Here is a 27,538-nt window from a genome sequence, read left to right as displayed (position 1 = left end):
CCCATTTTACTCACCCTCCACCCATGCCTCTGGAAATCACCAATCTAGTCTCTATATCCACGAGCTTGTTTGTTTTAAGAGCCCACATATAAGTGAGATCATACAGTATCTGTCTCATTTGTCATTTAGCATAATGCTCTCAAGGTAAACTCATGTTGTTGCAAATGGCAGAATTTCATTTTTTTTCTTTTTCTTTTTTATTAAGTGAGAGGCAAAAAGGCAGAAACAGACTCCCATATGCACCCCGACAGCATCCAGCCAGCAACCCCTACCAGGCAACGCTCTGCCTATCTGGAGCTGCCGCTCTCTTGCTCAGCAATCAAGCTATTTTAGCACCTGAGGCGAGGCCAGCGAGCCATCTTCAGTGCAGGGGGCCAACTCTGCTCAAACCATTAGAGCCATGGCTGTAGAAGGAGAAGAGACAAAGAGATTGGGGTGGGGTGGGGGAGCAGATGGGCACTTCTCCTGTGTGCCCTGACTGGGAGTTGAACTTGGGACATCCACATGCCAGGCTGACGCTCTACTGCTGAGCCAACTAGCCAGGTCCAGAATCTCACACTTTTTTCTGGCTGAATGATATTCCAGTGTGTGTGTGTGTGTGTACTAGTCACACCTTCTTTACCCACTCATCTGTCAGCAGGCATTTATGCTGTTTTCACATCCTGCCTATTGTAAATATTGCTGCAACAATCATGGGGTGCATATATTTTTTCAAGTTAGAGTTTTCATTTTCTTTAGATAAATACCCAGAAGTGGAATTTCTGGATCATATGATAATTCTATTTTTGATTTTTTGAGGAACCCCATACTGTTTTCCATAAAAACTTCACCAATTTGCATTCCCACCAGTAGGGCACCAGAGTTCCCTATTCTCTACATCTTCACCAACACTTGTTATTTCTTGTGTTTTTGATGATAGCCATTGTAACAGTATGAGGTTATACCTCATTGTGGTTTATTTTCACAATTTCTAATTCAACAAGGAGCCGAAGTATGGACAGGTGTAAGAAAATGCGTTTGACATGATATTACTTTGGTTTCCATGGCCAGAGACAGGAATGCTAAACCCCTTGAAGTACTTTCAACCATCTGCTAATTTTACACACGTGTTGTATTTTGTATGTATTCTACAAGATTCAAAGAAAAATTCATATGATAATTCACTCCCCTAATACAGCCATGTATAAACATTTTAATCTTTATTAATCTAAAATGCTAGGGAAAAGGCTTTAAAAACTTACCAATAAGTATATAAAATGTTTCTCCCATAAGTGTTGAGTTCACCAGAACTCCACCAAGCTTCATGAGGTCACTGTAATAAATATCGTTGGGCCACTTCACCCGTAAGTTGATATCCTAAAGGGAAATCTGCATATTAATGAAGCAGTCACAGGACACAAAGGGAACAACTGGGTTCATCATACTCTAAAAAATAGTGGAACATGGGACCTCATTCTCTCTTCTTTTTCAGAATGACAGCTAACCATTTCTTTATGACAATCCAGAGTTAAAGTGCCTCTTGTAGCTAAAAGGGGAGAGACCTAGAGAATGTATAAATATTTGTCATTGAGTCCATCATTCTCCCCATCCCATTACTGTTTATTATAATCAAAAACACTTTCTGAAGTTGCCTCTCTGATGAATTATGCTCCTTATCTCAGCATCAACAACCAGCACCACAGCGTACCTACCATGTACTAGGTGGCGGGGACAGAGAGAGAGACTAATACTCTCAGGACTCAAGGAGGAAGAGGGCCCTGAATTAACCAGTAACGTAAAAGGCAAGGAGATGTGGCTCGAACAGAATGCTATAAAGATACCAAGGAGGAACATGTTTTACTGAGTCATCAGAGAAGGAAGGCCCTGAAGAATGCCAACAGTCAACCTAGGTAATGGAAGTGGATTTGTCCCGAAGGGTGTGGCCTGGGCAACTGTGCCTGTGCCCTACAGTGAAACAGTCCAAAGGTGACGGAAACCAGAGAGTACTGATATTCTCTTCCTGCCCTGGGGGCAAGCCTGGCACCAAGCCCCTCCTCAGCACTAGTCAGAGGTTACTTCCACCAAACCCCTATGTTGGCAACAGTGTCATCCCTGTTGAACACAGGAAGAAACTGAAGTATGAAGAGGCTGCACGGCTTCCTGAGGTCACACCACTAGGATGCAGCAGAGCTGGGCTTCAAATCCAGGGCTTTCTGACACCAGGCACTGGTGCTCTATACTATGCTACAAAGCCTACTGCTTCCAGGAAATCTCTTCCCTCTGTCCAACAGGCCTTTTCATCCCAGCTATTTAGACTGTTTCTCTTCAAGCTCATCCGCCCTGGTAGAGCATTCTAGGCTGAGAGGAGAAAGGTAGTAGCACAAAAGAACAAAAGTATAAATAACATGTGGGCCCTGCTCTCAGATGCCTGACTTCTCATGTTCAGACCAACTTAGCTTAGAATATGCTTATGAAACTTTGGGTTGTCACGCAGGTAAACAATGACATCTATTCCACAATGAAGAAGGCCGTGAATGCTTACTTTTCGTTGTGTCAATCATTTATTAAAACAGCTGCTATGGACCTCATGTTTGAAGTACTAGGCTAAGGCTCTTTGGGGACCAGGATAAAACTAATCCTGCCTTCAGAGCACTGGTTGCTTTGTAGGAGACAGAAGAGGAGCACAAATAACTCTGCTTCAGGGAAACCCGGGGAAGATACCACAAGAGACCTTAGACATGTGAAGGGCCACAGGTGTTACAAGAGGGACAACTTGTAGGTTGAAAGTTCAGGGAATGGCCTTTGAGCTGGGCCCTCAGGATGATCAGAACGCCCAGAGCATGAGCATGAGCATGAGTGTGGGCTGGGGCAGCGCGGCAGGAGCCCCTGGGGACTATGTCAATGGATGAAACTGCAGCAGCAAGGGCGAGTTCTGGAAGGAACAGTGAGCGTGAAAATGACGCTGCCTCCGGTCTGGGGAGACCGGGCATGATTTGTGTGCTGACAGTGACATCTGGCAAGAGACAAGTTGGAGCCCTAATGAAGGACGTAAGAAAGGTGAACTCTAATGACCTGGGAGTATTTCAACCATCCCGTAGCTGTGCTGTGCAAGTGAATGGGTCTGTGTCAAAAATCAGTGCAAATCCAAACCAAAGGCATATCATACAGGTGAGGCTGAGCCAAATAGCTGTGGAAACAGGATATAACTTGGATGGAATTTTTTGGCAGAACGGGGACTCCCCATGCACTGCTGAGGGCAAGCTTCCCAGGGCCCATGCTGCGGCCCCCAGAGCCTGGAGCAGCCTTCACATACAGCAGGCACTCAAAGAATGCTCGCTAAGTGAACAAGTGAGGCTACAAGGTCAAAATCAAAACTATGAAAAAGCTAAACAGATCTTGACTCAGTATTTTGCTTATTTCCCTAAGACCAGTTAACCTGTTGCTAGGGTTAAAAATCCTTTCACCCCACGACATAACTTCATCTCCTCAGCCACTTTCTTCCTGGTGAAACATCCAGCATGGGGGCTGCGGGTGGAGCCTGCGGAGGTTGTGACCATCTGGGGAGCCCAAGCCCACCAGGCAGCCAGGATGCTGTGTGCTGGTAACAAATGTCATGTTTCAGTGTGCAAGCCGGTGGCGTGACATGTACCCAAGTCTTTTGCAAAGTGACTATGAAGACATGGCTACAGTGAAGGGGACGTGAGGGCCAGAGGAGAGTTCTGCTTCTCTGTTTAGACTCGGATGACAGGCCCCTCTGACAGCCATGAGCTCAGCATTTCGCCTCAGGAATTCATATAACAAGGGTTTTTACCCTGACAGAAATAAGAGCTATAGCTAGGAAGAAAGCAGGAGACACCCTTCCCCCCTTTCTGGCCATAGGAAATTCCTCCCGGAAAACTGAGAAGGGGTATGGTAGGTGGAGGCCAGGCTCTGAGGAAAAGGATTTTTAGTCACTGTGTTCTTCACCCCCTTTTCCTTGTCTTAATAGCTGACACCAGGCATCCAACAGCAGTGATGAAGCGAGCATATCTGTCCCTACAGCTGGGGCAGAGTTCCAAACAATCCTGCACACTGAACTCGTACAACTGCAGACCAAGGATAGCTCTGCTGAGCGCAGGCTATGGTAATGAAGGTAGGAAATGAGAAGGATTTTTTGGGTCTATAAAATAAGACTTTGCACCAGAAAATGCAGATAGCAGCCCCATCCAGTCCAATATGCTTCAATGGAAAAAAAAAAAAAGCCTTGCCCTTACTAGGCCATTAGACAACAGAGGATAATGCATTCTGGAGAGCCTGAAGCAGCTATAAAACCCAACAGTGCTTTTAAAACTGCAGGAACAGGGCTGCCAGCTTTGCAAAGAGTGGGCCAAGGCTCTACATGCAGCAGTCATGCAAACACATGCTACAGAGACCGAGCCAACATCTGCATGCAGAGTGGGACATAAAGGTGAGGAAACGGCACGTACCTGGTACCCAGGAATGGACCTGACCGCCTCCACCACGGCCAGAGACATCAGATGCTGGACAAACGGAATCCTCTGTCCCAGCAGGGATTTCAGGGGGATGGAGACCAGCAGCGTGGAAAGAGCGCCTCCCACGGGGCTCAGCCAGGCGTTGCTCCCTCGCCCTGGAAGACAGGCCCCACTGGAACACTGGCCACTTGGCCACATGAACAGACTCAGATACATGCTGTGCCAGAAAATGAGCCACACACTGAAGACATATCCTACCTGAATAAACCTGGGCTGAGAAGAACACTTGGATTTTCTGGGGTTAACTCAATTAACAGAGCTTTCCATAATCTGAAGCTCTGTTGCTGAATAAGTTTGCAAAAATTAGCAGATTGTTCCGCCTCTGTGATCATACTGTGATTGTTACGCCAGTGGTCCCCAACCCCCAGGCCACAGAACGGTACCGGTCCATGGGCCATTTGGTACCGGTCCTCAGAGAAAGAATAAATAACTTACATTATTTCCGTTTTATTTATATTTAAGTCTGAACGATGTTTTATTTTTTAAAAATGACCAGATTCCCTCTGTTACATCCGTCTAAGACTCACTCTTGACGCTTGTCTTGGTCACGTGATACATTTATCCATCCCTCCCTAAAGGCCGGTCTGTGAAAATATTTTCTGACATTAAACCTGTCCATGACCCAAAAAAGGTTGGGGGCCACTGGTCTACACTTTGACGATTCAGTCTCACAGCGTCTGAACACCACTCTCAGGTTAACTCTCCCTCTCCTGTGACGCAGGCGAGACAGACGGGGACCGAACTGAAGCGACACCAGTCCAGGCAGGGTCCAGGAAGCCCCTTTTCAGAAGTGATTCTTATCGTGGTGATGGGCACACAACCCTGTGAATATATTGAAAACCACAGAACTGTACACTTTAAATGTGAGAACTGTTGGTATGTGAATTATAGTTCACTGTTTTTTAAGAAAAGGATGCTGAAACTAAAAGGTGATCCCTGATATTAACTCTCTGAGTTATGTTTCTTAAAAAAGAAGTCAGGAAAATAAAATAATCAAAATAGGAGGTATAGCTAATTGAAGTTTTTCTGTCTTTTTTTAAATCACCATACTGATTCCTACAGTTTTCTTCATGTTCAGAAGAAATGTTTAAAAAAAAGAGGCAGAAAACTGGACTCCTTCTCTCTTTGCTCCTTCTGAGAGAAGCATAAGAACCTGAGAGTTAAAGGCAGGCGCGGGTAGCCTGGTGCTGGCTGGGGGTGGGGAGGGGCAGGGGCCGAGTGCCTCCTGCATGACCACCGGGGCCAGACACAGTGAATTCTGGGAGGGTGTGCGCTCTTGCCTCGGAGGGTCAGCAGGTGGTGGCAGCTCTGAGCAGCCCTTTGCTTCTCTGTGAGCACTTTGTGAATGGGCACACCAGCATCAGCTGGGGCAGGGCTGACAGATGAAAGGCCTCGCCATGAGACACCAGTATAGAAACAAATGGCTCCTCACAGAGAACGCTCGGGAAAAGAAATGTCTTTATAACACAGTTATGCTTCACAAACTGCAATGCTTACAATGTGTCAGAAAGAAGAATTACAAGATGTAAGTAACCAAATGTTAAAACCATCACAGGTAGATGTCAAGTGATTAATAAACATCTCAGTTTGACAGAATGCTGTAATTCTACTAAGGCTCAATCTTCTAATCAATTCCACTCCCTCTTCCTGCATTCAACCTGAGGGGTGAGGGGTGGGGGTGGGGCATGAAAACAAATGACTTCTAACTAGAATCACCTCGAGGATCAGCACACTCAATCAACTGGCTCTCTGGCTACCAGAGTCACAAATTTTAGAAAACAGACACAACAGAAGCACTAACAAAAGATGACTGACCTTTACCCTGTGTTTGGCGGACTGCAATGGCTATTAAACCCATTTCCTGTGGTATCTCAAACATCAACCTGCAAACGATGAGAAAAACTGGTCAGCCAGAACAGGGGCACTGGCAGGAGATCCTTCAGCAAAAGGGGGGGACATTGTTTACACTCATTTGTGAACATGTGGGTAAGGATGGGCCACCCTCCCACTTCCAAGGAAGGATCTGTACCCCATTCCCGGCCTCTGGGAAGACCAAGGCAGGGAGGCATGTGTACCTGCCTGAACTGCTACCCAGTTTATTTGAAATGTTGTTACATTATATTTCTTTGGAATATCCTATCAAATTCTTTCTGATGTGGTATCCCTCCTTCAAGTGACAACTAACAATTCCTGACATTTGTTTCTACTTATACTGCGTTTCTGTTCGAACCCTAAAACATAATCATAACAGAAGTTTCTGATTATTCAGAAAACCAATATGGTGGCAATAAAGCCGTTTAAAAGATACACTCTCCCCTGAGAACTAATTATGTTTTAACTATAGTAAATAAATCTACACCTTCTGAGAGCTCAGGAGAGCCTTGCATCATTTCAGCCTTGAGTTTTGCTTTTAAAATGGTTTCTTTGAAAAGAATACAAACTTCCCTTCGGGGGATAGGTAGAAAAGGGCACTATATATCTCCACCAAGTGAGGCAACAGTAACTTTTTTTTCTAAAAAGAAAAAATAAAACCCTCTTTCTGTGAATTTCCTCTCAGCTACGTTTTACATGTGTTAGCTCCTGCACTCCCAGAGTCACCGACCAGGTACTGAGTAGGCGTAGCTCATCATAGGATTTAGTATACAAAGTAAAAGTCAGGCCTGTCCACTGGCAGCTGCTGGGGCCTCACTGAAACACTTTTTGGGAGAGGGAAGAGGCAAGGGGACAGATGAGGGAGAGATGGTATTTTGGATAAACAAAGTTTCCCATAATAGTTTCCAGGGCTGCACAGCACCCCCATGCCACGGAGAAAGGGCTCTAAGGAAAGCCCACACTCTGAAGAGCTTTTAATCCTCTCCTTTTCTCCAAGGAATGGGGTGGGGCTTTACAAATGGTAAGAGATAAGAGAAGAAAATACTTAAAAGCAGTAAAAATCAACACAGCCTCTCTGTGTACCGGTATACACAGGTCCTGGGGTAGAAGAGCCCAGACACCCCTTTTCTTGCTAAGAAGAGCCCAGCCTGTTGGGCAGGGGGCCGGCCGGGCCATAGGCACAGGGCATTCCAGGCGAGCAGGCCCCCCACCGCCCACATGCTGTCCACTTCCAGATCCCATGAAATACAGCTCCAGAGGTATTTCTCTTGGACACCATGAATAACCCATTGAGATCGACGGTGCCTAGACATCATCGGGCTCCAAGAAGAAAATGTCCTTTTCTTGTGTTGGGAGGGCAGAAAGGCCTAAGAAGGAAGCTCTGTCCGTGCAGGGAGGTAAACTGTCGTCTGGGCACCTCTGCTTTCCGGAGGGTCCTACAGCCCGCACCTGGGGAAGGTGGTGGGCTCGCAGGGAGGGGGCTAAGAAACTTCTTCGGGAAGGGGTGATTTAGCATGTTTTGAGCAGACTGTGGAAGCTCTCCTCACAGCAGGCAATCTAGGATGTTCTTTAAATGGACATTAGACAGTCATGTGTTATAGCCAGCGACGGTGATGGTGGAATTGGGACAGGGGGCGGGGGATATTCAGAAACCAAATGCAGACTTCGAGAACAAAGAGAAATGATTAAGGAACATATGCAGTAAACTGCTAGAGGTTTGGCAGCAGTTAACAGGGCATATTGATGAGAAGACTGGGTTTGTGCTGCTGAAGGCCAAGAGGAAACTGGAGGAGGGAGACAAATGGGGAAGGGGCAACGCTGAGCCGGAGACAACTAGAGGCCGCCAGATTTATTTGTGCATCTGAGATAACTCTGGGGGCCAAACCGCACAGCCATGGACAACAAAGGAGCATTTATAAACTTTGCAAATTGTGCATCTCTCCCAGTGAAGTCGCTAGAGCTTGCTTTAGCAGCAAGGAGGCACCACAAATGCGTTTCCATCCTGACTTGGCGACATTCTCACAAAAGGAAACAGAAAAAGGAAAAAAAGGAGGGATACCATAATGATTACCTCCCTGCCTCTGTTGGCAAAGGCTGTGGGATAAAAGGCTTCCGTGAGTGGCAGCCGAGTGCATTCATTGTAGTGCCAACCAGGCATGCGAGGAAAGTATTCTGCTTCTGTTTGAAACATCCAGAGACCCACACGGGTCCTTCTGCAGACAGGACAGTGTCCTGGCCACTTAGGTTCCTAAAGACATCTCCGCACCTACTGAGTGCTCTGCCAAAGGGAACATTCTGAATTTCACGTGGTTGTTGGATTAAAGCTTCAATAATTAAGATTAACCTAGAAGACAAGCCAGTATGAATTAAATGAAAATTCTGAAGGAATAAAAACTTAAATTCAGATTCGGGGACGTGAACCTAAGGAAATAGTCCACGCTCACCACAGCGCTACACAAGCAAAATTTTGTAAATAACCTAAGTAAGTATTCAGAAGGAGAATAATTATGTTAATTATGGTGTATAAAGTCAATGGAATAATTTGTAGTCATTAAAAATCGTAGTTATAAAGACTGTAGCAACAGGGAAGAAATGTTTGCAATAGAATGTTAAATTTAAAAAGCAGAATTAAAAAACAGATATAAACTTTTATGCCAATTATGAAAAATACATAGAAAAGGGAGGGAGTAAGATTTGACAAAATCTCTTTTCTTTATTTTTAAACTTTCCTTTAACATGATTAGTTACCTTTAAAGTTATTTTGAAAAGTTTTTTGGGGAAAGCATGGTCTCTATGTTCATATATAATATATATTTGTAAATAACTATTCATAAATACTTCCAAGAATAGGACTAAGAGATCTGCTTGAAAAATAAATAAGACAATAACAGTTATCTGTAGCCCCTTTTTATTATGACCAATGAGTAAGAGCTCATTTGACAGTAATTAATGAGTGGAAATTCTTAAAACCAATCTTTTTATATGCAATGAGAGCCTTTAAATTTTCCGACATGGTGACTGCATTCTAAGATTAAAGCCTAAATAGTATTCAGACAGGGAGACAAAAGAATTTGGGGTACAATTATTCATCAAGACATTATGTTGTGAAAAATCAGAAATAATACCAACAGTCCATGATAGAGGAATGAAAAAAAAGCAAACTGAAAAAATTACAGCAGCCCCACATACAAGAGCATCACTAAACCACTGTGACACAGGCAGACGCCCGCTGGATACCACAAGGCGATTTAATCAGGATGCAAAAGCCTATGCACAGCATTACTTCAATGATCTTTTCACATATACATTTTAAAAATTATTAGGAAATGTAAAAAAATATTAGCTGTGGTTATTTTAAGGAGTATAATTATTTGGAAACTATAGACAAGTACAAAGCAGAAAATAAGCCATCCATAGAAGTCCTTCTTGAAAATTTACTGCCCAGAAAGCAGACAAAACATAAAGAAGACATTAAAATTGTCCTATAATCTGTCTTCACCTTCTGGAGATACCCAGTGTTACTGTCTCCTCTTCTAACTGAAAAGATATGTTCTTTTAGACTTTTTCACCACTAATAAAAAAGCTCACATGTATCTTACAAAAGAAGTTTCTGACAACTGGAAAAATTCTTTCTTTGAGGTATTAAACTGATGTCAAAATATAGTTATGGACATTCTTATTACATTGATAATTAAAAAGAAAGGCTTAAAAAACAGCATCACTGATCCCATTTACATAAGCTATGTATCTTTGTGTACTCTGATAGAAGAATCCAGAACACACACGAGCAGTGGTGACCCCGGGATAAGGAGGCACTATTATATGATGCTTTCAGCATCTTCTATGTTGTTCTATGTAATCTCTGGGTGGTAAAATCTCAAGTGGTTTTAATTTTCTTGTACTTTTCTGAATTTTCCAATATTACTACACTTGGAGTACATTCATTTTATAATCAGGGAATATGCTATTAACAAAAAAAATGATATAAACTCGGCTTTCTTCAAGTAGGTTATGCATGCCTCTGCCAGCTCACTAGTTGGCGACTAATCTGTTCCTTTCCGAGAGATCAAAATTCTCAATGTGAAGGCCACCAACTGTCTGAGCTTTCACAGGTTTGCTGCACAAATCCTCCTGTAACTCACACGATGACATATGGCCATGCCAGTCCCTTGCACTGATGCCTGGAGGAGCACATGAGCTGTGCAGAAGTGGCTGGCTGAGTCCAGTTACCGCCCTCATGCAAAATGGCTCTGGGCTGGGGAGGAAGGCAGTCAGTGCGCTGCTGCCAGTGTTCTATTTGAGTCTTTGTGAGCCATACGGTCTCCGCTGCAAATCCCCAACCCTGAGGTCCCGGCCCAAAAGCAGCCCTAGATAATATGAGCAAGTCTGGCTACAAGCAAAGCTATATAGAAACGAACATTTCCATTTCATATATGTTCATGTGTAACAATATAGTATTTTTTAAATTACTATTTTTTTAGCTTTATGTTTATAGAAAAAATAAGTAGAATGTACAGTAGAATTCCCTTCCCACATACCCCATCAATCCCCCCTCAGTTTCCCTATTAGTAATACCTTGTACTAGTGAGGTACATATGTTTTAACCAGTGAACCAATATTTGCTCAATACTAATACACAGAATGTGGTGACTTTAACTTTGACCCACTCGGTTTAGGTGATGTGTGAAGATTTTTTCACGGAAGTTACCACTTTTCTATTGTAATTAATAAATACTTCTGGAAAGAAAAATGTTTCTCATAAAATTTAATCTACTAATTTTAGCATCTTTGGATAAGTTTTGCTCCACTCAATTATTTACTTGATGACTGTCAAATAGTGATTTTCAGATTCCATCATTCCTTTCACGTTTACTTGTTGGGATACTACTGTAAGAGCTTTTTCTCCTCCCTCAACTGTTATCTTTCTATTTATTTATACATATTAGAATGGACTTAGGGATTCTGTCTCAATAGATAAACACTTTTCTTTCACTACTTATTTTGAAGTTCAGTTGCCTCAGACTCAGCAAGTGAAAGTTCTTCAAACTGGTTCCTTTGACGCACTGAGATGTCTTTGTTACATTTCAGTATTTCCTTACTTTTTGGCATAAGAAGAGGTTCTAGGTTCCTTTGAAATTTATCAGCCCCAGCCCTGGAATCAGTCATTTATGCAAGGTGCTCCATTTAGTGGAGAATGAGTGGTATTTATAAAACATATATGTTGCAAATAGGTAGCAAGTTCCTTCCTTCCTTCCTTCCTTCCTTCCTTCCTTCCTTCCTTCCTTCCTTCCTTCCTCCCTCCCTCCCTCCCTCCCTCCCTCCCTAGGTAGCAAGTTCCTTCCTTCCTTCCTTCCTTCCTTCCTTCCTTCCTTCCTTCCTTCCTTCCTTCCTTCCTTCCTCCCTCCCTCCCTCCCTCCCTCCCTCCCTCCCTCCCTAGGTAGCAAGTTCCTTCCTTCCTTCCTTCCTTCCTTCCTTCCTTCCTTCCTTCCTTCCTTCCTTCCTCCCTCCCTCCCTCCCTCCCTCCTTCCCCTCTCTTCTTCCTTTCTTCCCTCCCTTCTTCCTTTCTTCCCTCCCTCCCTCCTCCCTTCCTCTCTCCCTCCCTCCCTCCCTTGTCTTCTTACCTCCCCTCTCTTCGTCCCATCCATACATCCAGCTACCTTAAAAACCATGAATTCACTAAAAACTCCAATTCTAATCTAACACAAGTTTCACTCTAGTCTCTCTCCTTTCTGTATTTGTAACTTCCTTCTCCAATAATGAGAAATCTGGCTTACATTATCTCTAATGTATTTACTTATTTGTTCAACACTGTAATACACAGAAAGTGGTTTTAGAATTGCTGACCCATGCTACTGTGAAAAACAAACTTACTAACTAGGGTTCAATATTTATGTACAGTTCTTTTTGTTTTTAGCCTGAGGGGATACAGTAAATATTATGTTTAAAAGTTCCTTGGGCTTGTTCCTTTTTCTTTCACTTTCGTGTGGTTATGCTATTCGTGTGAATTAAGGTTAAGCTTGCTTGTACTTCTGTATTCTATTACAGGGTCCCTGCTCCAATCCTTGCTTCTTTTTTTACTTTTGACTTGGTTCTAAGGGTCAGAACTGCATCCTCAGAAGTGTCACTCTCCCCCTCCCATCCTTCTACCTAGATCTCCCCTTCCTCTACTCTCTACAAATATTGATAACACTTCAACTAATCTCACTAGTTTCTGTCCTCCCGTGTTTCTTTCTGCACAAATTAACAGACACATGCATGTTTTCTTATTTCCCTTTCTCCCTTAGAGGAAGTTACTATTTTGTATATACACCTTTGCTTTTTGGTTTTTTCACTGACTGTAAGCTAGAAACATTCTCTGTAAGTTCACAGAGCTCTTCCTCATTCTTTCCTATAGGTGAGTAATGAGCCATTGGGTGAATGTATTATAGCATAGTTTATTCAACCACTCTCCAATGTGTAGGAATTTAGGTGGTGTCCAAAATGACAGTACAATTGTTCACATGTATTTTTGTATTGTTGAAGATATATCTTCAAGGTAAATTCTAGAAGTGAGTGAGATGCTGAGTCAGAAGGAAAATACTATCAATATATAGCTTTGTTAGATACTGCCAGACTCCCCTCTATTACTAATGTATTGGCGTGTTTGGGGTAAGCATTTTTCTGCATAGCCTTGCCAACAGATTGTGATGGTACACTTTTTAGTTTTTGCCAATCTGATATGAGATGGTATTTCAGTGTAGTACTTTGCTTTCCTTTTATATGTGAGGTTTTCAAATGTCTAAGGAATATACATATCCCTTATATTCATACTATATGTGTGTGTATGTATATCTATATATATATATAGTATGAATTACCTATTTGCATTTTTTGCCTATTTTCAGCAGTTCCTTATAAACAGTACTAGTGAATATAAGTGCTTTATCTGTGTTATCTTGCCAATGTTTTCTCCCAGTTTGTTGTCTATATTTTGCTTTTGTTTCGGTGTTTTGTGCCAAGGTCAAACAAAACACCGCTGTTTTTGTACAGCACAGCCTGTCCCTGTGCCCATGTTATGCAGGAACTCATCCACTTGTTTCCAGTACTAAAGGGTTTCACTTTTCACATTTAGATCCCCAATCCATTTGGTGTGTATTTTCATGTATGGTGAAAGGTAGGGAACTGGTTTTACCTTTTTCCCCAAATGTCTATCAAATTGTCCCAGGACCATTTGCTAAAAAGTCTACCATTGGCATAGGTATTTGAAGTGCTACTTTCATTATATACTAAATTTCTAGATGTACTTGGGTCTATTTCTGGACTTTGTATTCCTTTTTGTTGGTCTCTTCATTTATTCATGTGCCAATACGGCACTGTTTTAATTACAGGGGCTTTATAGTATGTTTTTTTTTAACTGTATATGTTTTTCTGTTTAATTTTTTCATGAAATTTGGATTATATATAATGATATATTCTGCACTTTTACATGACAGCCAATATAATTTCCCAAAATCTTTAAATATTGTGATTTTTATGTCTTCATTTCCTTCAAATTTTTTTTTAATAATTTTATTTTTTTAATGGGGCGACATCAATAAATCAGGTTACATATATTCAAAGATCAACAAGTCCAGGTTATCTTGTCTTTCAATTATGTTGCATACCCATCACCCAAAGTCAGATTGTCCTCTGTCACCTTCTATCTAGTTTTCTTTGTGCCCCTCTCCCTCCCCCTTTCCCTCTCCCTTTCCCCCTTCCCCCGTAACCACCACACTTTTATCAATGTCTCTTAGTTTCACTTTTATGTCCCACCTACGTATGGAATAATGCAGTTCCTGATAGTATGTTTTAAAATCTCTCAAGATAATAAAATCCAGCAAAACTGGTACCACCTCATAGCTTTTCTTTTTCATTGTTCTCCTGGCTACTCTTATATATTTATTTTTCCAAATGAACTTTAGCATCTACCTGGCTACATTATGGTTAAAAACAAACAAACGAAAAAGACCTTAATGGTATTTTAGTACAAATGCATTAAATTTATGAGTTAACTTGGGGAGAACTGATATCTTGTGATGCTGAGTTGTACTATCTATGAGCAAGGGATGTCTTACATTTGTTTAAGTTTACTTTTGTGTCTTTCAGACTCATTTTAAAGTTATCTCGTGTAAATGTTGTACATTTTTTGTTAAACTCACTCTTAGGTATTTTGTCTTATTTGTTGCTATTGTAAATGCAAACCATACTCGTCTTTACTAGTTATTGTATGTGTATACAAAGACTATTGATTTCTGTATGTTAATTTTATATCATGCTCCCTTATTGCATGAAGTAGAGAATCCCTGCTTCTCTAAGGTATCCCAGGTACACCATCATATCATCTGCAAACAGATAAGGTTTATCTTCCTTTTCAGTTATGCATCAAGTTGACCTCTCTTGTCTATTTGGTTTGGGTAATATTTTCAGGGCAATGTTAAGTAGAAGCAGAGATAGTGGGCATCCTTACCTTGTTTCTGATTTTCATGGACCCTTACACTTTTTAGGGATTTCCCATTAATATACTATCTTTAGGACACGTATACAATCACAAAGATAATATCCATTAATTTCTATTTTTGGAACGTGTTTATCAAGATGTTGAATTTTGTAAAATGTTTTATCATCTATGGTGATAACATGCTTTTTATCCTTCGATCTATAAATATATTAATTTTTCCTAATATTGAACCAGCCTTGCATTCCTAGAAAAATTTGATCATAGTGTATTATTTTCTTAATGCAATGTTGAAATCTGTTTATTAATATTTATTATTTTTGGTGCTTACAAGTGATATTGGTCTGTAATTTTTTGCATTGTCTTTAACATATTTAAATCAAATCATTTACTTCAATAAAAAGAATGTGAATTTTTCCTTCACTTTCTATGAGCCCATGCTCTTTCTACTGAAGTACTTACTACCTTCCAACAAGACATAACAGAAGTTTCAGCCAATGATCCTGTAGGACAATTCCAAGGAAAACCTTTTTGATTTCCTCTTCAAATGGCTTGATTACTCGTGGTCTGTCTGCTTCAATTCTCTGGGTGAGTTATTTGCAACTAGTAGGGACAAAGGCAATGAGTACCCTTCAGACAAACTGGGTTAGGAATTTATGCCTAAGAACCTCAACTGAGGCTTCACCTTCACCCCAGATAAGTCAGGCTGGACGGACATTAGACCTTCTCAAGAAGTCTGGCCCACATCTGGCAGAGATCAACCAGAATGACCAGGTCTGACAGTCCTCATGTTTATCAACAGTGCAGGAGTCACAGAGGAAACCATTTACTCTCCTCAATCATCTCCATTAAAACTTTAGAAAAAAGTGAGAACATATTTAGATGTTTTATTTTATACTGTACTTTTTGTTCAATTTTAACAGATGACTCAGTCTTTGCTAGGAACTACCAAGCTCAACAAATGTGGGGCCTTGATCATAGAATCAACGTCAAAGAATCAAAGCTGCCCCTAGGGCTAGGCCCTTTAGCAAAGCTGCACATCAGAACCATGTGTGGAGTTTTACAAAACAAAACAAATAGATGCTAAAATCCCATCTTATCCTAATGAATCCCAGTCTCAAGAGCCAGAGCTTGGGTATGTCCTAGGGGATTGCAATACAGCTGGTCAAAAGTCTGATGTTCTGAAACGATTCCACCAAAAGATGTTTCTCAATGACTGTTTTAAAAAACTGTATTTCTTGAAAAATTCCCAGAGCTACAACATCAAGGTGTCAATAATTCTCCTCTGGCCACCACAACTACTGAAATAAAGTACTGCATTCTTTTTATATTCTTTAGGATAACACAGAAACAGTCTACATATAAAGAGACTTTATTTTCTAGAGCTAAGGTGGTAATTAGTAGTTGAGAAAAAGGAAAAAGGGGAGAAAGGGAAAAGGGAATGGCAGTGGGACAGGAAGTGTATACCAGGGTGCCACTGGTATACAGGACCTGGTAACGCACAAGTTCCCTGTCAGTCTTCTATTTCCCTATAATGGCTTCATTCATGGTCACCAGATATTAGGCCTGAGTAGTTTTCAGCCCCATGAAGCATGATAAGGGTGGGCCTCGGCCTCTCTTTCCCTCCCTCCCCTCCTCCACTCTCTCTGACACACACACACACCCAACTCTTGACTACAACCTCAATATGACAGGCTTCCAACAGTGAGTACACCAGCCAACACAGCACCATTTCCCACTCACTTTAAGATTTCTCCAAGGCCTTGTGAACTAACTAATTAATCAATAAGCCATGGACCTTCAACTACAGAAAAAGAATGGGATCGTCAGGTACTCAGAAAATACCACAAGGCTCTAGAATGCATATAACCCAATGGTTCCATTTACTGAGCTGGACCCTTGGTATGAGATTTTCTCACTCAAACACTCTGGCAACGCTTGTAATGGTCATTGGTATGTGGTCTCATTTTACCGATGAGGAAGTGGGGGACTACATGTGTTAAGAGCCTGTCAAGGTCCCAGAACAGTTAACCAGGGTTGCCCTGCTCCGAGGCCCACCCTGAGTCTCTATCAAAGAATCTCTTCCTCTATCAAAACAAAATTTGAAGGTAGACATGCCACCAGTCTCTTAAAATACATTTTCCAGCTGTGTAAGTTTGATGGTGCTGGTGGTTATACATTTTCTGAAAAGTTATGAAAATGTAGACCCAAAGGGTAAAATCAAGTGGGGAATCTAATTTTTTTTTAAGAACTGAAATAGTCATCTTAAATTTTTAAAAATGAGACACCGCATTTGTCCTAAAGTTCATTAGCCCTGCCTTTTGTGTCCAAGTAGGTGTTTTCCCTGCTGTCTACATGTTTTTATTTCAAATATGCACATCTTTCCTCACCAAATTTACATAAAATACTACAATAAGCAGTTTCTTTACCTACAGAGCTAAGGAGCTGCTGAAACATCTGAGCCAACAAAGCAACATGAAGGTAATGAATTTCTTCCTCTAGAAAGGGAAGCTCCACCCTACCACTCAGGCCCCTCACTGGGCCCTTGTTTCCACCCCAATACCGTCGCTGCTCAAGGGTAATTATGACGAAGAATTTCCTGCCCCTGCCAGCTGGCCTCAAAACCATTGCTTCTTTCACCACCTTGCTGCCCTGGATATCACCCTTCCTCCTTCCCTCTCACGGCTCAGACCTCTCTCCAGAGCCTTCCTCGAACCCCACCCTGCCAGAGATCAAGCCGCCTGCCAGAGCTTGTTGGACCAGAAAGCTTAGCACCAGCTTAACTCTTCACTCAATGAGACAAGGGGCCTCTTTCTTTCATGCAGGGCTTTGCTCCATGATCTGCTGGGCTTTTGGCCCCCATGAACTAAACCTGGTTCAGAATCCAATTCTGTAACAGATTTTCATTCAGATGGTCATTTTCCAATCACCCCGTTTTCCACCCTGCTCTACTGCCCTTTGAGGCTGGCCTCTGGTGTGGCTCTGGGCTGGCAGGGCATTTTATATCCTGCTCCCTTACCTAATTCTTTTGTTTCAGTTAGTTTCATCATTGATTCTCAGAGGTTTCCGGGGCATACTAGCATATCAATTGCAGATACAGATAGTTCTACTCCTATTTCAATGTGTATGCCTCTGACTTGTCTATTTGAAATGGCTGTTATCTCTAGGATGATGTTAAATAGATATGGAGTTGGCATCCTGGCCTAGTTCCTGATCTTTGTGGAAATGCTCGTAGGGTGTCCCCATTAAGTGGGACGCTAGCTTTAGGATTCAGTGAATTTCCCAACATTAGACCTTGATTTCTACACTTACTGATTCTCCAAGGAGCTCCAGGAAATACTATTTCCTCTCTTGCCTTTTTGGGCCCAGGATGGGGAGGGGAAAGGACAGGGCGAAGGATTTCCTCTGTGACTGGTCCTGGAGATGCCTCTAACCCATGTAGAATCCTATCACCCAGCCTCAGCTCCATGAGCTTTCCCTTCATCTCAGGAAGATGCTAGTTATAGCCCCGATGAATGTAGGTATCAAGCATGTGCCTAGGACAGTATCCTCACCCCTATTTCAACAGGACACTCATGCGTGGAGATGACAATGAGCACAGATGAAAAGTCAGCTTTTCTTGGGGTTTCCTGAAACATTTCTCTCCTGGGGTCTTTGTCTTCATCTGCCTTTTCCTGCCCCTTTAAAAAGAAAGTGCTTCCCATTTGTTAATTTTTGAGAGTTTTTATTGCCCTTTTATTTTGTTTGACATTTTATAATCAATCTTCTGTACATGTTTATATATGCTTTTCTATTTAAACCTTTTTTTAAATCTAAAAAACATAGTACCATACCGCCAAAGGTGTCAGGAAACACGCTTAAATAAGGGCAGGCTCCAAAGACCACTCTGCCAACAAAATGCCAGTAAAATCTGAAACCTGGGTTCAGACACTGGGAATGTTCCAAACTTTAAAACTTAAAGAACTTCTTTATTCCAGTAAATCAGCTTCCCTGTGAATACCATCAAAATCCTGTTTTAATGAGTGAGGGAATATCAGAGGAAGGGGTGGAGAAGGAAAGGATTTGGACGAGTATAAAATTTAATTTAAAAACTATTATGAGAAGTTTAATTTCCCCCTCCCCCAACTGACTACATAAATCTTTTCCATGGGTTTTCTTTGTTTCACTTTTCTTTAAAAAAAAATTTTTTTAAAGAATCCTGAATCATCTTAAACAATGACAGAGTAAGTCATGGGAGGGGGTAGTTTTTAATAACAAACATTTATATACTGGATTCCTATTAATTAAAATGCCATGTTAGCTATATGAGAGAACGCAAACAAATCCTCAGGAAAGTAGAATTCTCACTGAACATTTCATCAAACTGGGGAGAAAAGACATCAACAAGAAGGATGGTCAGCAACACAAAGCCAAGGGGGCCACTTAAGACTCAGTGACAATAAGATAGGTCAAAGTTCGGGGGGAAGCAGCTCACTTCATGTGTGTGTGGGGGGGGAGTTAAGGCATAGCAAACCCTTACTGCATTTAAAGAAGTGAGCATGTGTAGAAGTAAGCTCCTCTTTGTTAATAAGTTCAGCTACATACAGCATTGCATTCAGCCACACTTCTGAGCTGGAACTAATCAGGGCCAAGAAATATTGAACAAATTCTGGAATAGGGACTGCTTAGATTGCTCAGATTTTTTGGTTGGTGGTGTGTGTGAGCCTACATGTGCACATGTATATGTGCATGTGTGTGTGTGTACATGCTGGTTTGTCTAGGACACTGTCACTTCCACTTTAAGTCCTGTGAAACTCAGTTTTGGTTACTCTTCCAAGGGTGGCCCTAGGACCATGGTGGGAGGAGGCACTACTTGAAATCATACCAGGATGCTGGCATTTCAGCACCTATCTTTTGGGGAGTGCAGGCCCCTTCAGCTCCAGCACAACCACCATCCAGCAGGTGCACTGCCTGGATGTGCAGAGTGAGGGGCCCCTGGTGCAGGGATTCCCCTGCTCAGCCAGGCTTGCAGGAAGCCCAGGCCAGGCACTTTGCTGAAATCCCCTTGAGGGTCACCTGCCTATGCTGAGCCCCAGTCTTCTTCTAGATAACACTGGAACCCGGCCCTTCGCCTCAAGGGGCCTCTCGAGGAACAAGTGTGTCACTGTGTTGGACACCCTGAACAAAGCACTGAGTTAAGGTCAGCTCTTCTTCCCTTAGACACGATAGGGGCAGATGGTCCCATGACAGTATCTCTTCTAGGAGAGAAGGCGCCTCTTACATTCCAGATTAGGCCATTTTACAACAGGGTACCTTGTGGGAGGTTCTCTATCACAGAAGATTCTGGAAAAAGAGAAATCGTCTCATTTCCCTACCCTACCTCACATGACTGTGAGGAAGGCAGAGAAAATACCTGTGAAAACACCTGAGAAAGCCATCAAGTACTGTTATAACAAGGGTGGTTGTTGCCTCCTGGCAGGAAACACCCAGTTCATCACCTGTGATGATCCCCACGCCAGAAGCAGCCTCTGCCCTGGCCTATCCACCAGAGAGGGGTCAGGAAAACATCACTGACTTATGTTTATCTCGTTTGCTTGACATCCCACTAGTTGGCTCCAGTATGATCATACACATTTCTTGTTTCTGTTTTGCTAGATTCGATCAACTCCCTCAAGCCTTTAGTAATCTGTTCAGTAACCACTCCTCAGAAAAGATAAAACTATGGTATCTCCGGAGACAGAATTTTGTTCTCCTGAAGCTGTGCTGTGCACGTATCCCTTCTGCATCCAGGCTAAATGCATAGAGGAACGTCCTGCAGAACCCCGAGTAACGCACACAACAAAAGGGGCAAAGCTCACTACCACAGCAGTGTGCTGGCTTCAGGGTGCTGGGCTGGACATGGTGTGCCAGGGCACACTGGCACAGCATGGCTACCCTCTGTCCACAGAGGGGACCTGACTGGACTCGCCGGCAGAACATGGGGACTGGCACACCTCTAGACCTACTGCTGAACACTGTCCCAGCGAATGACCCTCATAAAGCCAAGAATAGTAAATGGAGCTTAACTTTCTAATGAAATCAAGATTGCTGGGTGTGCTTTTACAAAATGAAACTGCCTGGAACTTCTCATAATGCTTTTTACGATAAGCATTAAAATGCAGGGAGGAACATGAAAGTTCCTGCCACAGACCAGGTCTATAATGAGGCGGAGAGGCGGGCTTGGGGGCGGGGTTTGCAAGAGAGGCTTGTGCGCTGCGTTACAGTTGGAGATTATTATAGAAAATGAGTGTGTTATTAAAAGGATCCTGAAGTTATAAAAACTCAAAGGAATTTTTAGTGAGGATGAATAACTTCTTTTGTAAAGATGAATAACTCACTATTGTAATACCAAGTGCCGTCACCCCATTTCCTACAGACTGGGGTGCAATCATATGCCAGAGTTCTAACGGCCAACAGTTGGATTTTGTTATTTTATTTTTGTAGGACTTTTTTTAAAGATCAGGAACATATTCTTTAAGAAAGTTCTAGTAGGTCTGTGAGAGTCCCTCCAGTTAGCAAATGAGTATTTTCATTATCCTATCAGAAAAAGGCAACAAAATGACCATCTATACAGCCTTGCAAGCCATCTAACATGATTAGTTCCTACTTCTTAAACACTATATACCACCTCACCTACCTCATGTCAGAGGGAGAACAGAATCATAGACAACTCGAGTCTACTGTGAAAAATTACTTAATGCAGCCCTACTTCTTTCAAATGCATTCAATTAATTAAAATTGTGCTAATAATATATGACTTCAAGCTTGAACTACTCAAGTAATTTAAACTTTTCCCCTATAATTTTGTTTGTGTCCATCAACAAAGGAAATTTGTTTACTCTGTCTACACAGTCATAAATTCCTAATTAGTGGATGCCAAAGTAATGTTTCTTTTACTGCGGGCAGAAGTCTGTAGGATATTTAACTTATGAAAGTAATTGCGTTATAAATAGTTTGAAAAATATAAGTAAAAAAATGTAATCATTCACCCTAACTCAACAATGATCACTTTTCCATATTTTCTGGTTCTTTTTCAGATGCTTATTTTAAGATTTTAATCTATGAACTATTAATTTATTTCAACCTGCTTCTTATTTGATCTGAGAGGATTTCTCTATATTACTAGTGTTTTTGTTGATAGAAAATATTCCATCAAATTACTGCATATAATGAATGCATTTAATTATAAATCTTCATAAGTGTGGTTTTTCCCATGTATCTGATTATTTTGTAAGAATAAATTACTTGGTGAAAGATATAAACTTCTTGTGATTTCTAATACCTACTATAAAATTGTTTTTCAAAAAGTTGTTCCAATTTACATTACCACCAAGGTTGAATAAGAGTTCTTGTTTCATTATATCCTTGCCTATCTTAAATAGTACCACTTAAAAAAACATGTTATTTGTTTGTTTGGTGTTTGGCTAATTTAGTGGGTAAAGAGAGTTCAGTGAATTGTGAATGATTACAAAATAGGGCCCTATTATGTTATCTTGACTCCTATATTCAGAGTAAAGACATAAAAATAATCACAAAGACATATTCTGTATTTAGCTGCTTTTCTCAGTCTTAAGTTTCTACTCATCCACAGAGAAAGATCCAGAAGGCAGAAAGAAGGCTCCAATCTGGTTGTAAAGACTCAGCATGGGGGCTGACCACACTGGAAGGCAGGTGACACGAGATGACCACCCTGGCAGGGTGTCATCGCAGTCAGCCTCAACAGCACTTGGCTTTAGAAAGTAGGGAATGGCAGAATTTTGGTGTTCTCTCAATTTAAAGAAGTTATGAAGTTGGCAGATTTTCTTAAGTCATTCCATTCACCAACATTGCCTATCTGTGTTGATTTGGCACTGGTGTGGCTTCTGATTCTTTTTATAGCAAAGAATCCGGGTGCTTTGTCAATAGAATAAAATGAAATGAATTAAGGTGTGTCTACAGTGAGTCAACTATGCCTTATCGAGGACCTTCTAGAACATGAATTGTAAGAGAAAAGATTCACACAAGGGAAACAACAGCAATGTATGTGCCTGTCCAAAACAAAATCTATACCCACCACACTTGAGTAACCCTAAAAACAATCTTGCTATAAAAATTTCAAACGTACAGGTAGCAGTAAGAATCATGCAAGGCGGCCATATGCACTTGCTATCAGTGTCTATAAGTGATGAGCCCCTGCACACACCCAAACTGGAGTGGGGTGCCCCCATGGCTCCCCAGCCTGCCCAGCCCGCCCAGCCCGTCTCCCCAGCAGCCAGGGACTCTCGGTGATGCAGCTTATAGCATTGCAAGCCAACTGCCAAATTCCTGCTGGGTCGGCCAAGAGGTATGAACCAAAAATGAAAAAACATGAAGGATTTGGTTTTTAAAAGCAATACATCAAACATAAAAAGAACCCTTTTGTATGAATTTTCCGTGTAGGAGCCAGAGAGGAGAAAATCGTTCTGCCTCCCGGGAGGAAGCAGCCTGACCTCACCTGTGACTTTTCTCTTACCACGTGGATTTTTCTCACCCCATTAAATGTAACCTACTCTAGGTGGGTTTGTACTGTCTGCAAGAAATAGAGAGTGATGGGGAACATGCAATGGTCAGGCTGGGGCCGAAGGCAGCACTGAGCACCCTGGAAGGGGGGTCCTCACAAGCCGCATAAGCCGGGGCCACATAAGCAGGGGCCCACGGGCCATGTGAAATGTGGCTGTTGCAAAGGGGCCTGTCTGCTAGGCCTCAAAAATTAAGTTTCCATGGTTTCATAAACCTTATAGAGGGGACCCCCCCAAAACACACACTTTGTAAAGAAAAGAGGTAAAGCAAAAGGAAAGAGGAAAAAAAGAGAAAAAAGGAGAAGAAACAGGTTAGGATGGGGCATCCTCTCACCACTTAAATAGAAAGGGTGAGCTGGGCTGGCTGAGCAGTTCTCCCACTGTGAACCCCAGGGGAGAAGCAGTCAGATAACACCAGCATTCCAGGGCCAGGGGCCACCACAGACAGGAGCACGCATACCTCAGAAACCAGGCAGAGGACACACTACCTGCCATCAGGCGCTGGCGCCCTGCTGCACAGAACAGGAAAAGACAAACTCGGTGCCGGGTCCCTAAATCCCCAATCCATTAACCAGGTGCCAACAGTAAAACCTATAAAAGGACCATGGTTAAATCACCTGGCGGTGCTGAGCAGGCTCTCAGGACTGATCCCTGGGGACAGGCAGCCTTTTCTTCTGTCACACGGCAGGAGGACTAGCTCTCTTTGGCATCTGTGTGACCAGGGACAGCTGCCACCTGTTCACAAACCATTTCATTATGCTAGTGTCGGTGCAGATGCACTGGGTGGACCCACGTGAAGTCACCGCCGATAGTCCACACTCACCTCCCTACCCTGCAGAAATGTTCAGTCCAACTTCAACCCCCACTGCATTTTTCTCTCTGACTAAATGATTGCTCACAAGCTCTGTGGGTTTCTACAAAGAGGAGGAAACCTTATCTTTATTTAGGCAAATAAAAGGCTAAGAAGTTGAGTTCTTTAGTTCAGGTCAAACAATCCCCCTTGCTAATGCTCTATTCCCTTCCGGACATTGCCTTAGTACAATTGCTTTCCTCTAGAACTTCTTCCTCGCAGGAGCTTTAAGAATGTCTAGAGGCTGTGCCCATCAGAGGACACAGGACACCCAAACACAGGACAGCAGGGGCCCACTCACTATTGCATCACTCTCACTCTGAGAAGCAAAAAGCCGAGGAAGCTGACAGGTTAAACTATTATTTTTATTTGACAAATACACACCAGAATTATGGAGTAGAATCATGCAAAATTTGCAGGAATGTTCAAGATCAATCAGAAGTCAAAGAAGTTTGCCTGTAGCAGAAGCTATAGCTAGAACAAAATGGATCATTTCTCTGTCTCCAGGGTTACCCAGCCGAGAGCCTCGGCAAGTTACTTAACCCCTCTGAGCCTCAGGCTCTTTATCTACCAAATGGGGATAATCGCTGCCTCATCCGTCAGGCTGCATTGAAGGTCCATGGAGTTAGGACCTACACGACCAGCTGCTAAGAAGCCTCCTTACACCTGTGAGAGGCAGCACACTTCTGGATAGAATGTGTTCATAGTCACCCAGGACCCTCAGTGTCTGCTCAGGATGAGCTGGGGATTGAGCTGGGGATGTGAACCAGTTCAGGCTCCCTGGAGCCACTTTCCCCAAGGGGCAATCTCTACGGTCCTCAGAGCACATCAGCCAGGACACAGATGACTCCATGAACTCGTGGATGTGCCAGGCCCTCGGCTAGGCTCTGGGGTTGTTAGAGTGAAAGTGTTCTATCTTTGCCAACCGGGGTTGCCATTCCAGTGTATGGGGGTGGGGTGAAGATAAACAGGTAAATACATAAGGTGTCAACGTGGTGAAAACAAAGCAGAGTAAGGGGGACAGAGAGGGACAAGGGTGGAGTGTCTACTTTGTGTGGAATGGTCAGACAAGGCTCCTCTGGTGAGATATTTGCTCAGAGAGAAGAAGGTGAGAAAGTATACCATGAAGTTATCTGAGAGAGGACTGTTCCAGGCAGTGGGAACAGCAAGGACAAAGGCCCTCAGTGGGTCTGGGGAAGAAAAGGTGACCAAACTGGCTGAGTACATAGTGTGTGTGTCTGGGGGTGAGGGGGCACTACAGAAATTTGGGTTGGACGGGAGATTTAGTACTCTGAAGGTCTGGATTCTGAATTCTGGATTTTATACTACTGAAATAAACAATGTTGAGCCATTCTAAGCAGAGGGATGGCCCAGCCTGACTTATACTTAAAACACGCTAGCAGGTGATGTGTGAGAAGCCAGGCGTGCCAGCAACTGGAGAAGTGGATGCATGTTACATATCCTCCAAGTGGAACCCAGGGGACTTGATGATGAACTGGATTCCTAAAAGACAAGCATCAAGGATGGGTCCAAGAATTGTGGCACAACCAGAAAAAAAGGGAGGTGCCACTAGCTCAAAGAAAGAAGCCAGGAGCTGAGCAGGCAGAGGGTGAAACCAGGACCTGGGTTTGGATATAGCAAGTGTCAGATGTCTGCCGGACAGCCCAGTGGACCTAAGCAGTCATCTGGAGTACAGGGGGAGACTGCCCCTGTGGTAAGGCCTGGGTGAGGCTATTCATCTGGGGACCACTGCCTTGGAGATGGTACTTAGAGCCCTGTGACCAGATAAAGTCAGCTAAGAAATGAGTCAGAATAGAGAGGGAAAATGTCTGATTAACCTGACTTTGCTCTCTGGCAAAGGCACCAGGTTAAGGACTCAGAAACCCACAGCCGTGAGTTCTTTTTCAGAAACAAAGCACTGGGACCATGCCACGTCATCACAGCTGAGCTGCAAACTCTGAGAACAGTACCCCTCCTCTGCTGAGAGACATGCATGGTGCTCGCTCACGATTGTGCACAGAGCAGGGCAGGGGGGGACACCGCAACACAGGGTTCCTCCCACCCCAAGAAACTCATGCCTTCACACACTTTTTAGATATATTCAAAATGGAAGGAAATGATGATGGCTTATACATTTTTCAAAATACTGACAACCTTTGGAACAAACTACTAAAATCAATTTCACAGTTTCTATGTCACACATTGCCCAGCACATTGTAGGTACTTTAAAAATTTTCGAAGAATGATTACATACATTTCTAAAACTACAAAATTTAAGACTATGACTACTTTAGAGTTCAAAAGGTATGCAAAATTAGTATTCTATGACAGACAAATGTCTGAGGGTCCCAAGTGGTCCAACGCCTTCTTTTCAGAGAATGAGATGCCCTCTCTTAGGTGAACGGGACGTGCTGTCCTTCTGGAAGAAGTGAGGGAAGGACTCCTGCCATTCACTTCTCCCCAGAGCCTGGGATAATGCTCTATGTAGAGTAGATGCCCAATAAATCTAAATGAATGTCAAATGAATGAGTGAATAAATGTTCATTAAAAATTAACTGGACAGTTAATTTAGGTCACTCACTGGAAAAAAGAAAAACAGTGAAACTAGAAAAGTATTTTTTTTTAATTTAAAAGGTTAATTAAGGACAAGGCTTTGAAAAAATATTTTGGTGGCTTAAGTAAACCAAACGTAACTGGGGTTCAAGACAGCTGTAGTTTTTAACTTTGAAAACATTCCATTTTGTTGCACAAATTAGGAAAAGAGGAAAGCTACCCAACTCATTTCATGATTCTAGCATAAGCTCAATTCTAAGCAAGACAACAATAGGCCTTTTTCATTTACAAACACAGATGTGAAAATCCTAGATGAAATGTTAGCTAACTGAATTCAATTGTACATCCTGCGCAGAATGCATTTTAATCAAGTAGTGTTTATCCTAGAAACGCAAGGATGGTTTACCATCAGAAAAATATATCAAGGTAAGGCCTCACATGAGTGGGTGAAGTAAGGAAAAATCACATGATTCTCTCAACAGATGCAGAAAAGACACAGGATGTCAGTGGATCAGGCTGGTTCTCCGAATGACCTACTAGTCAGATGGTCAATTTCCTGAATTTACCAAATTTACTGATTTCCAAAAGTATGTTTCTTTCTACTGTTTAAAATATTACAGCAATTTGTATTCAATGTATTGACAAGGCCTGTGAGGGCTGCGGGAACCAGGCTCAGATAATCTGGGACATGAGAAAATAAAATGGCCCCCCAGCACCACTTTAT

General features: G+C 42.5%; 1 protein-coding gene across 7 annotated transcripts in view; it reads right to left on the bottom strand.

Moving 5' to 3' along the window:
- HLCS (holocarboxylase synthetase) overlaps positions 1-27,538 on the bottom strand; it is a 193,205-nt gene that overhangs the window by 8,259 nt on the left and 157,408 nt on the right. For all 7 annotated transcript variants that reach the window (XM_066259414.1, XM_066259413.1, XM_066259408.1 and 4 more), the window contains 3 exons: positions 6,327-6,394; positions 4,446-4,606; positions 1,242-1,356 (listed from right to left, as the gene is read on the bottom strand). In XM_066259414.1, coding sequence (XP_066115511.1) covers positions 1,242-1,356; positions 4,446-4,606; positions 6,327-6,394 — 344 coding nt within the window. The remainder of the gene's footprint in view (positions 1-1,241; positions 1,357-4,445; positions 4,607-6,326; positions 6,395-27,538) is intronic.

This window comes from Saccopteryx bilineata, chromosome 2 (assembly GCF_036850765.1).
Source record: "Saccopteryx bilineata isolate mSacBil1 chromosome 2, mSacBil1_pri_phased_curated, whole genome shotgun sequence".
Lineage (NCBI taxonomy): Eukaryota > Metazoa > Chordata > Mammalia > Chiroptera > Emballonuridae > Saccopteryx > Saccopteryx bilineata.
Note: the sequence above shows the minus strand (reverse complement) of the source record. Positions and strands in the feature narration are given on the sequence as shown.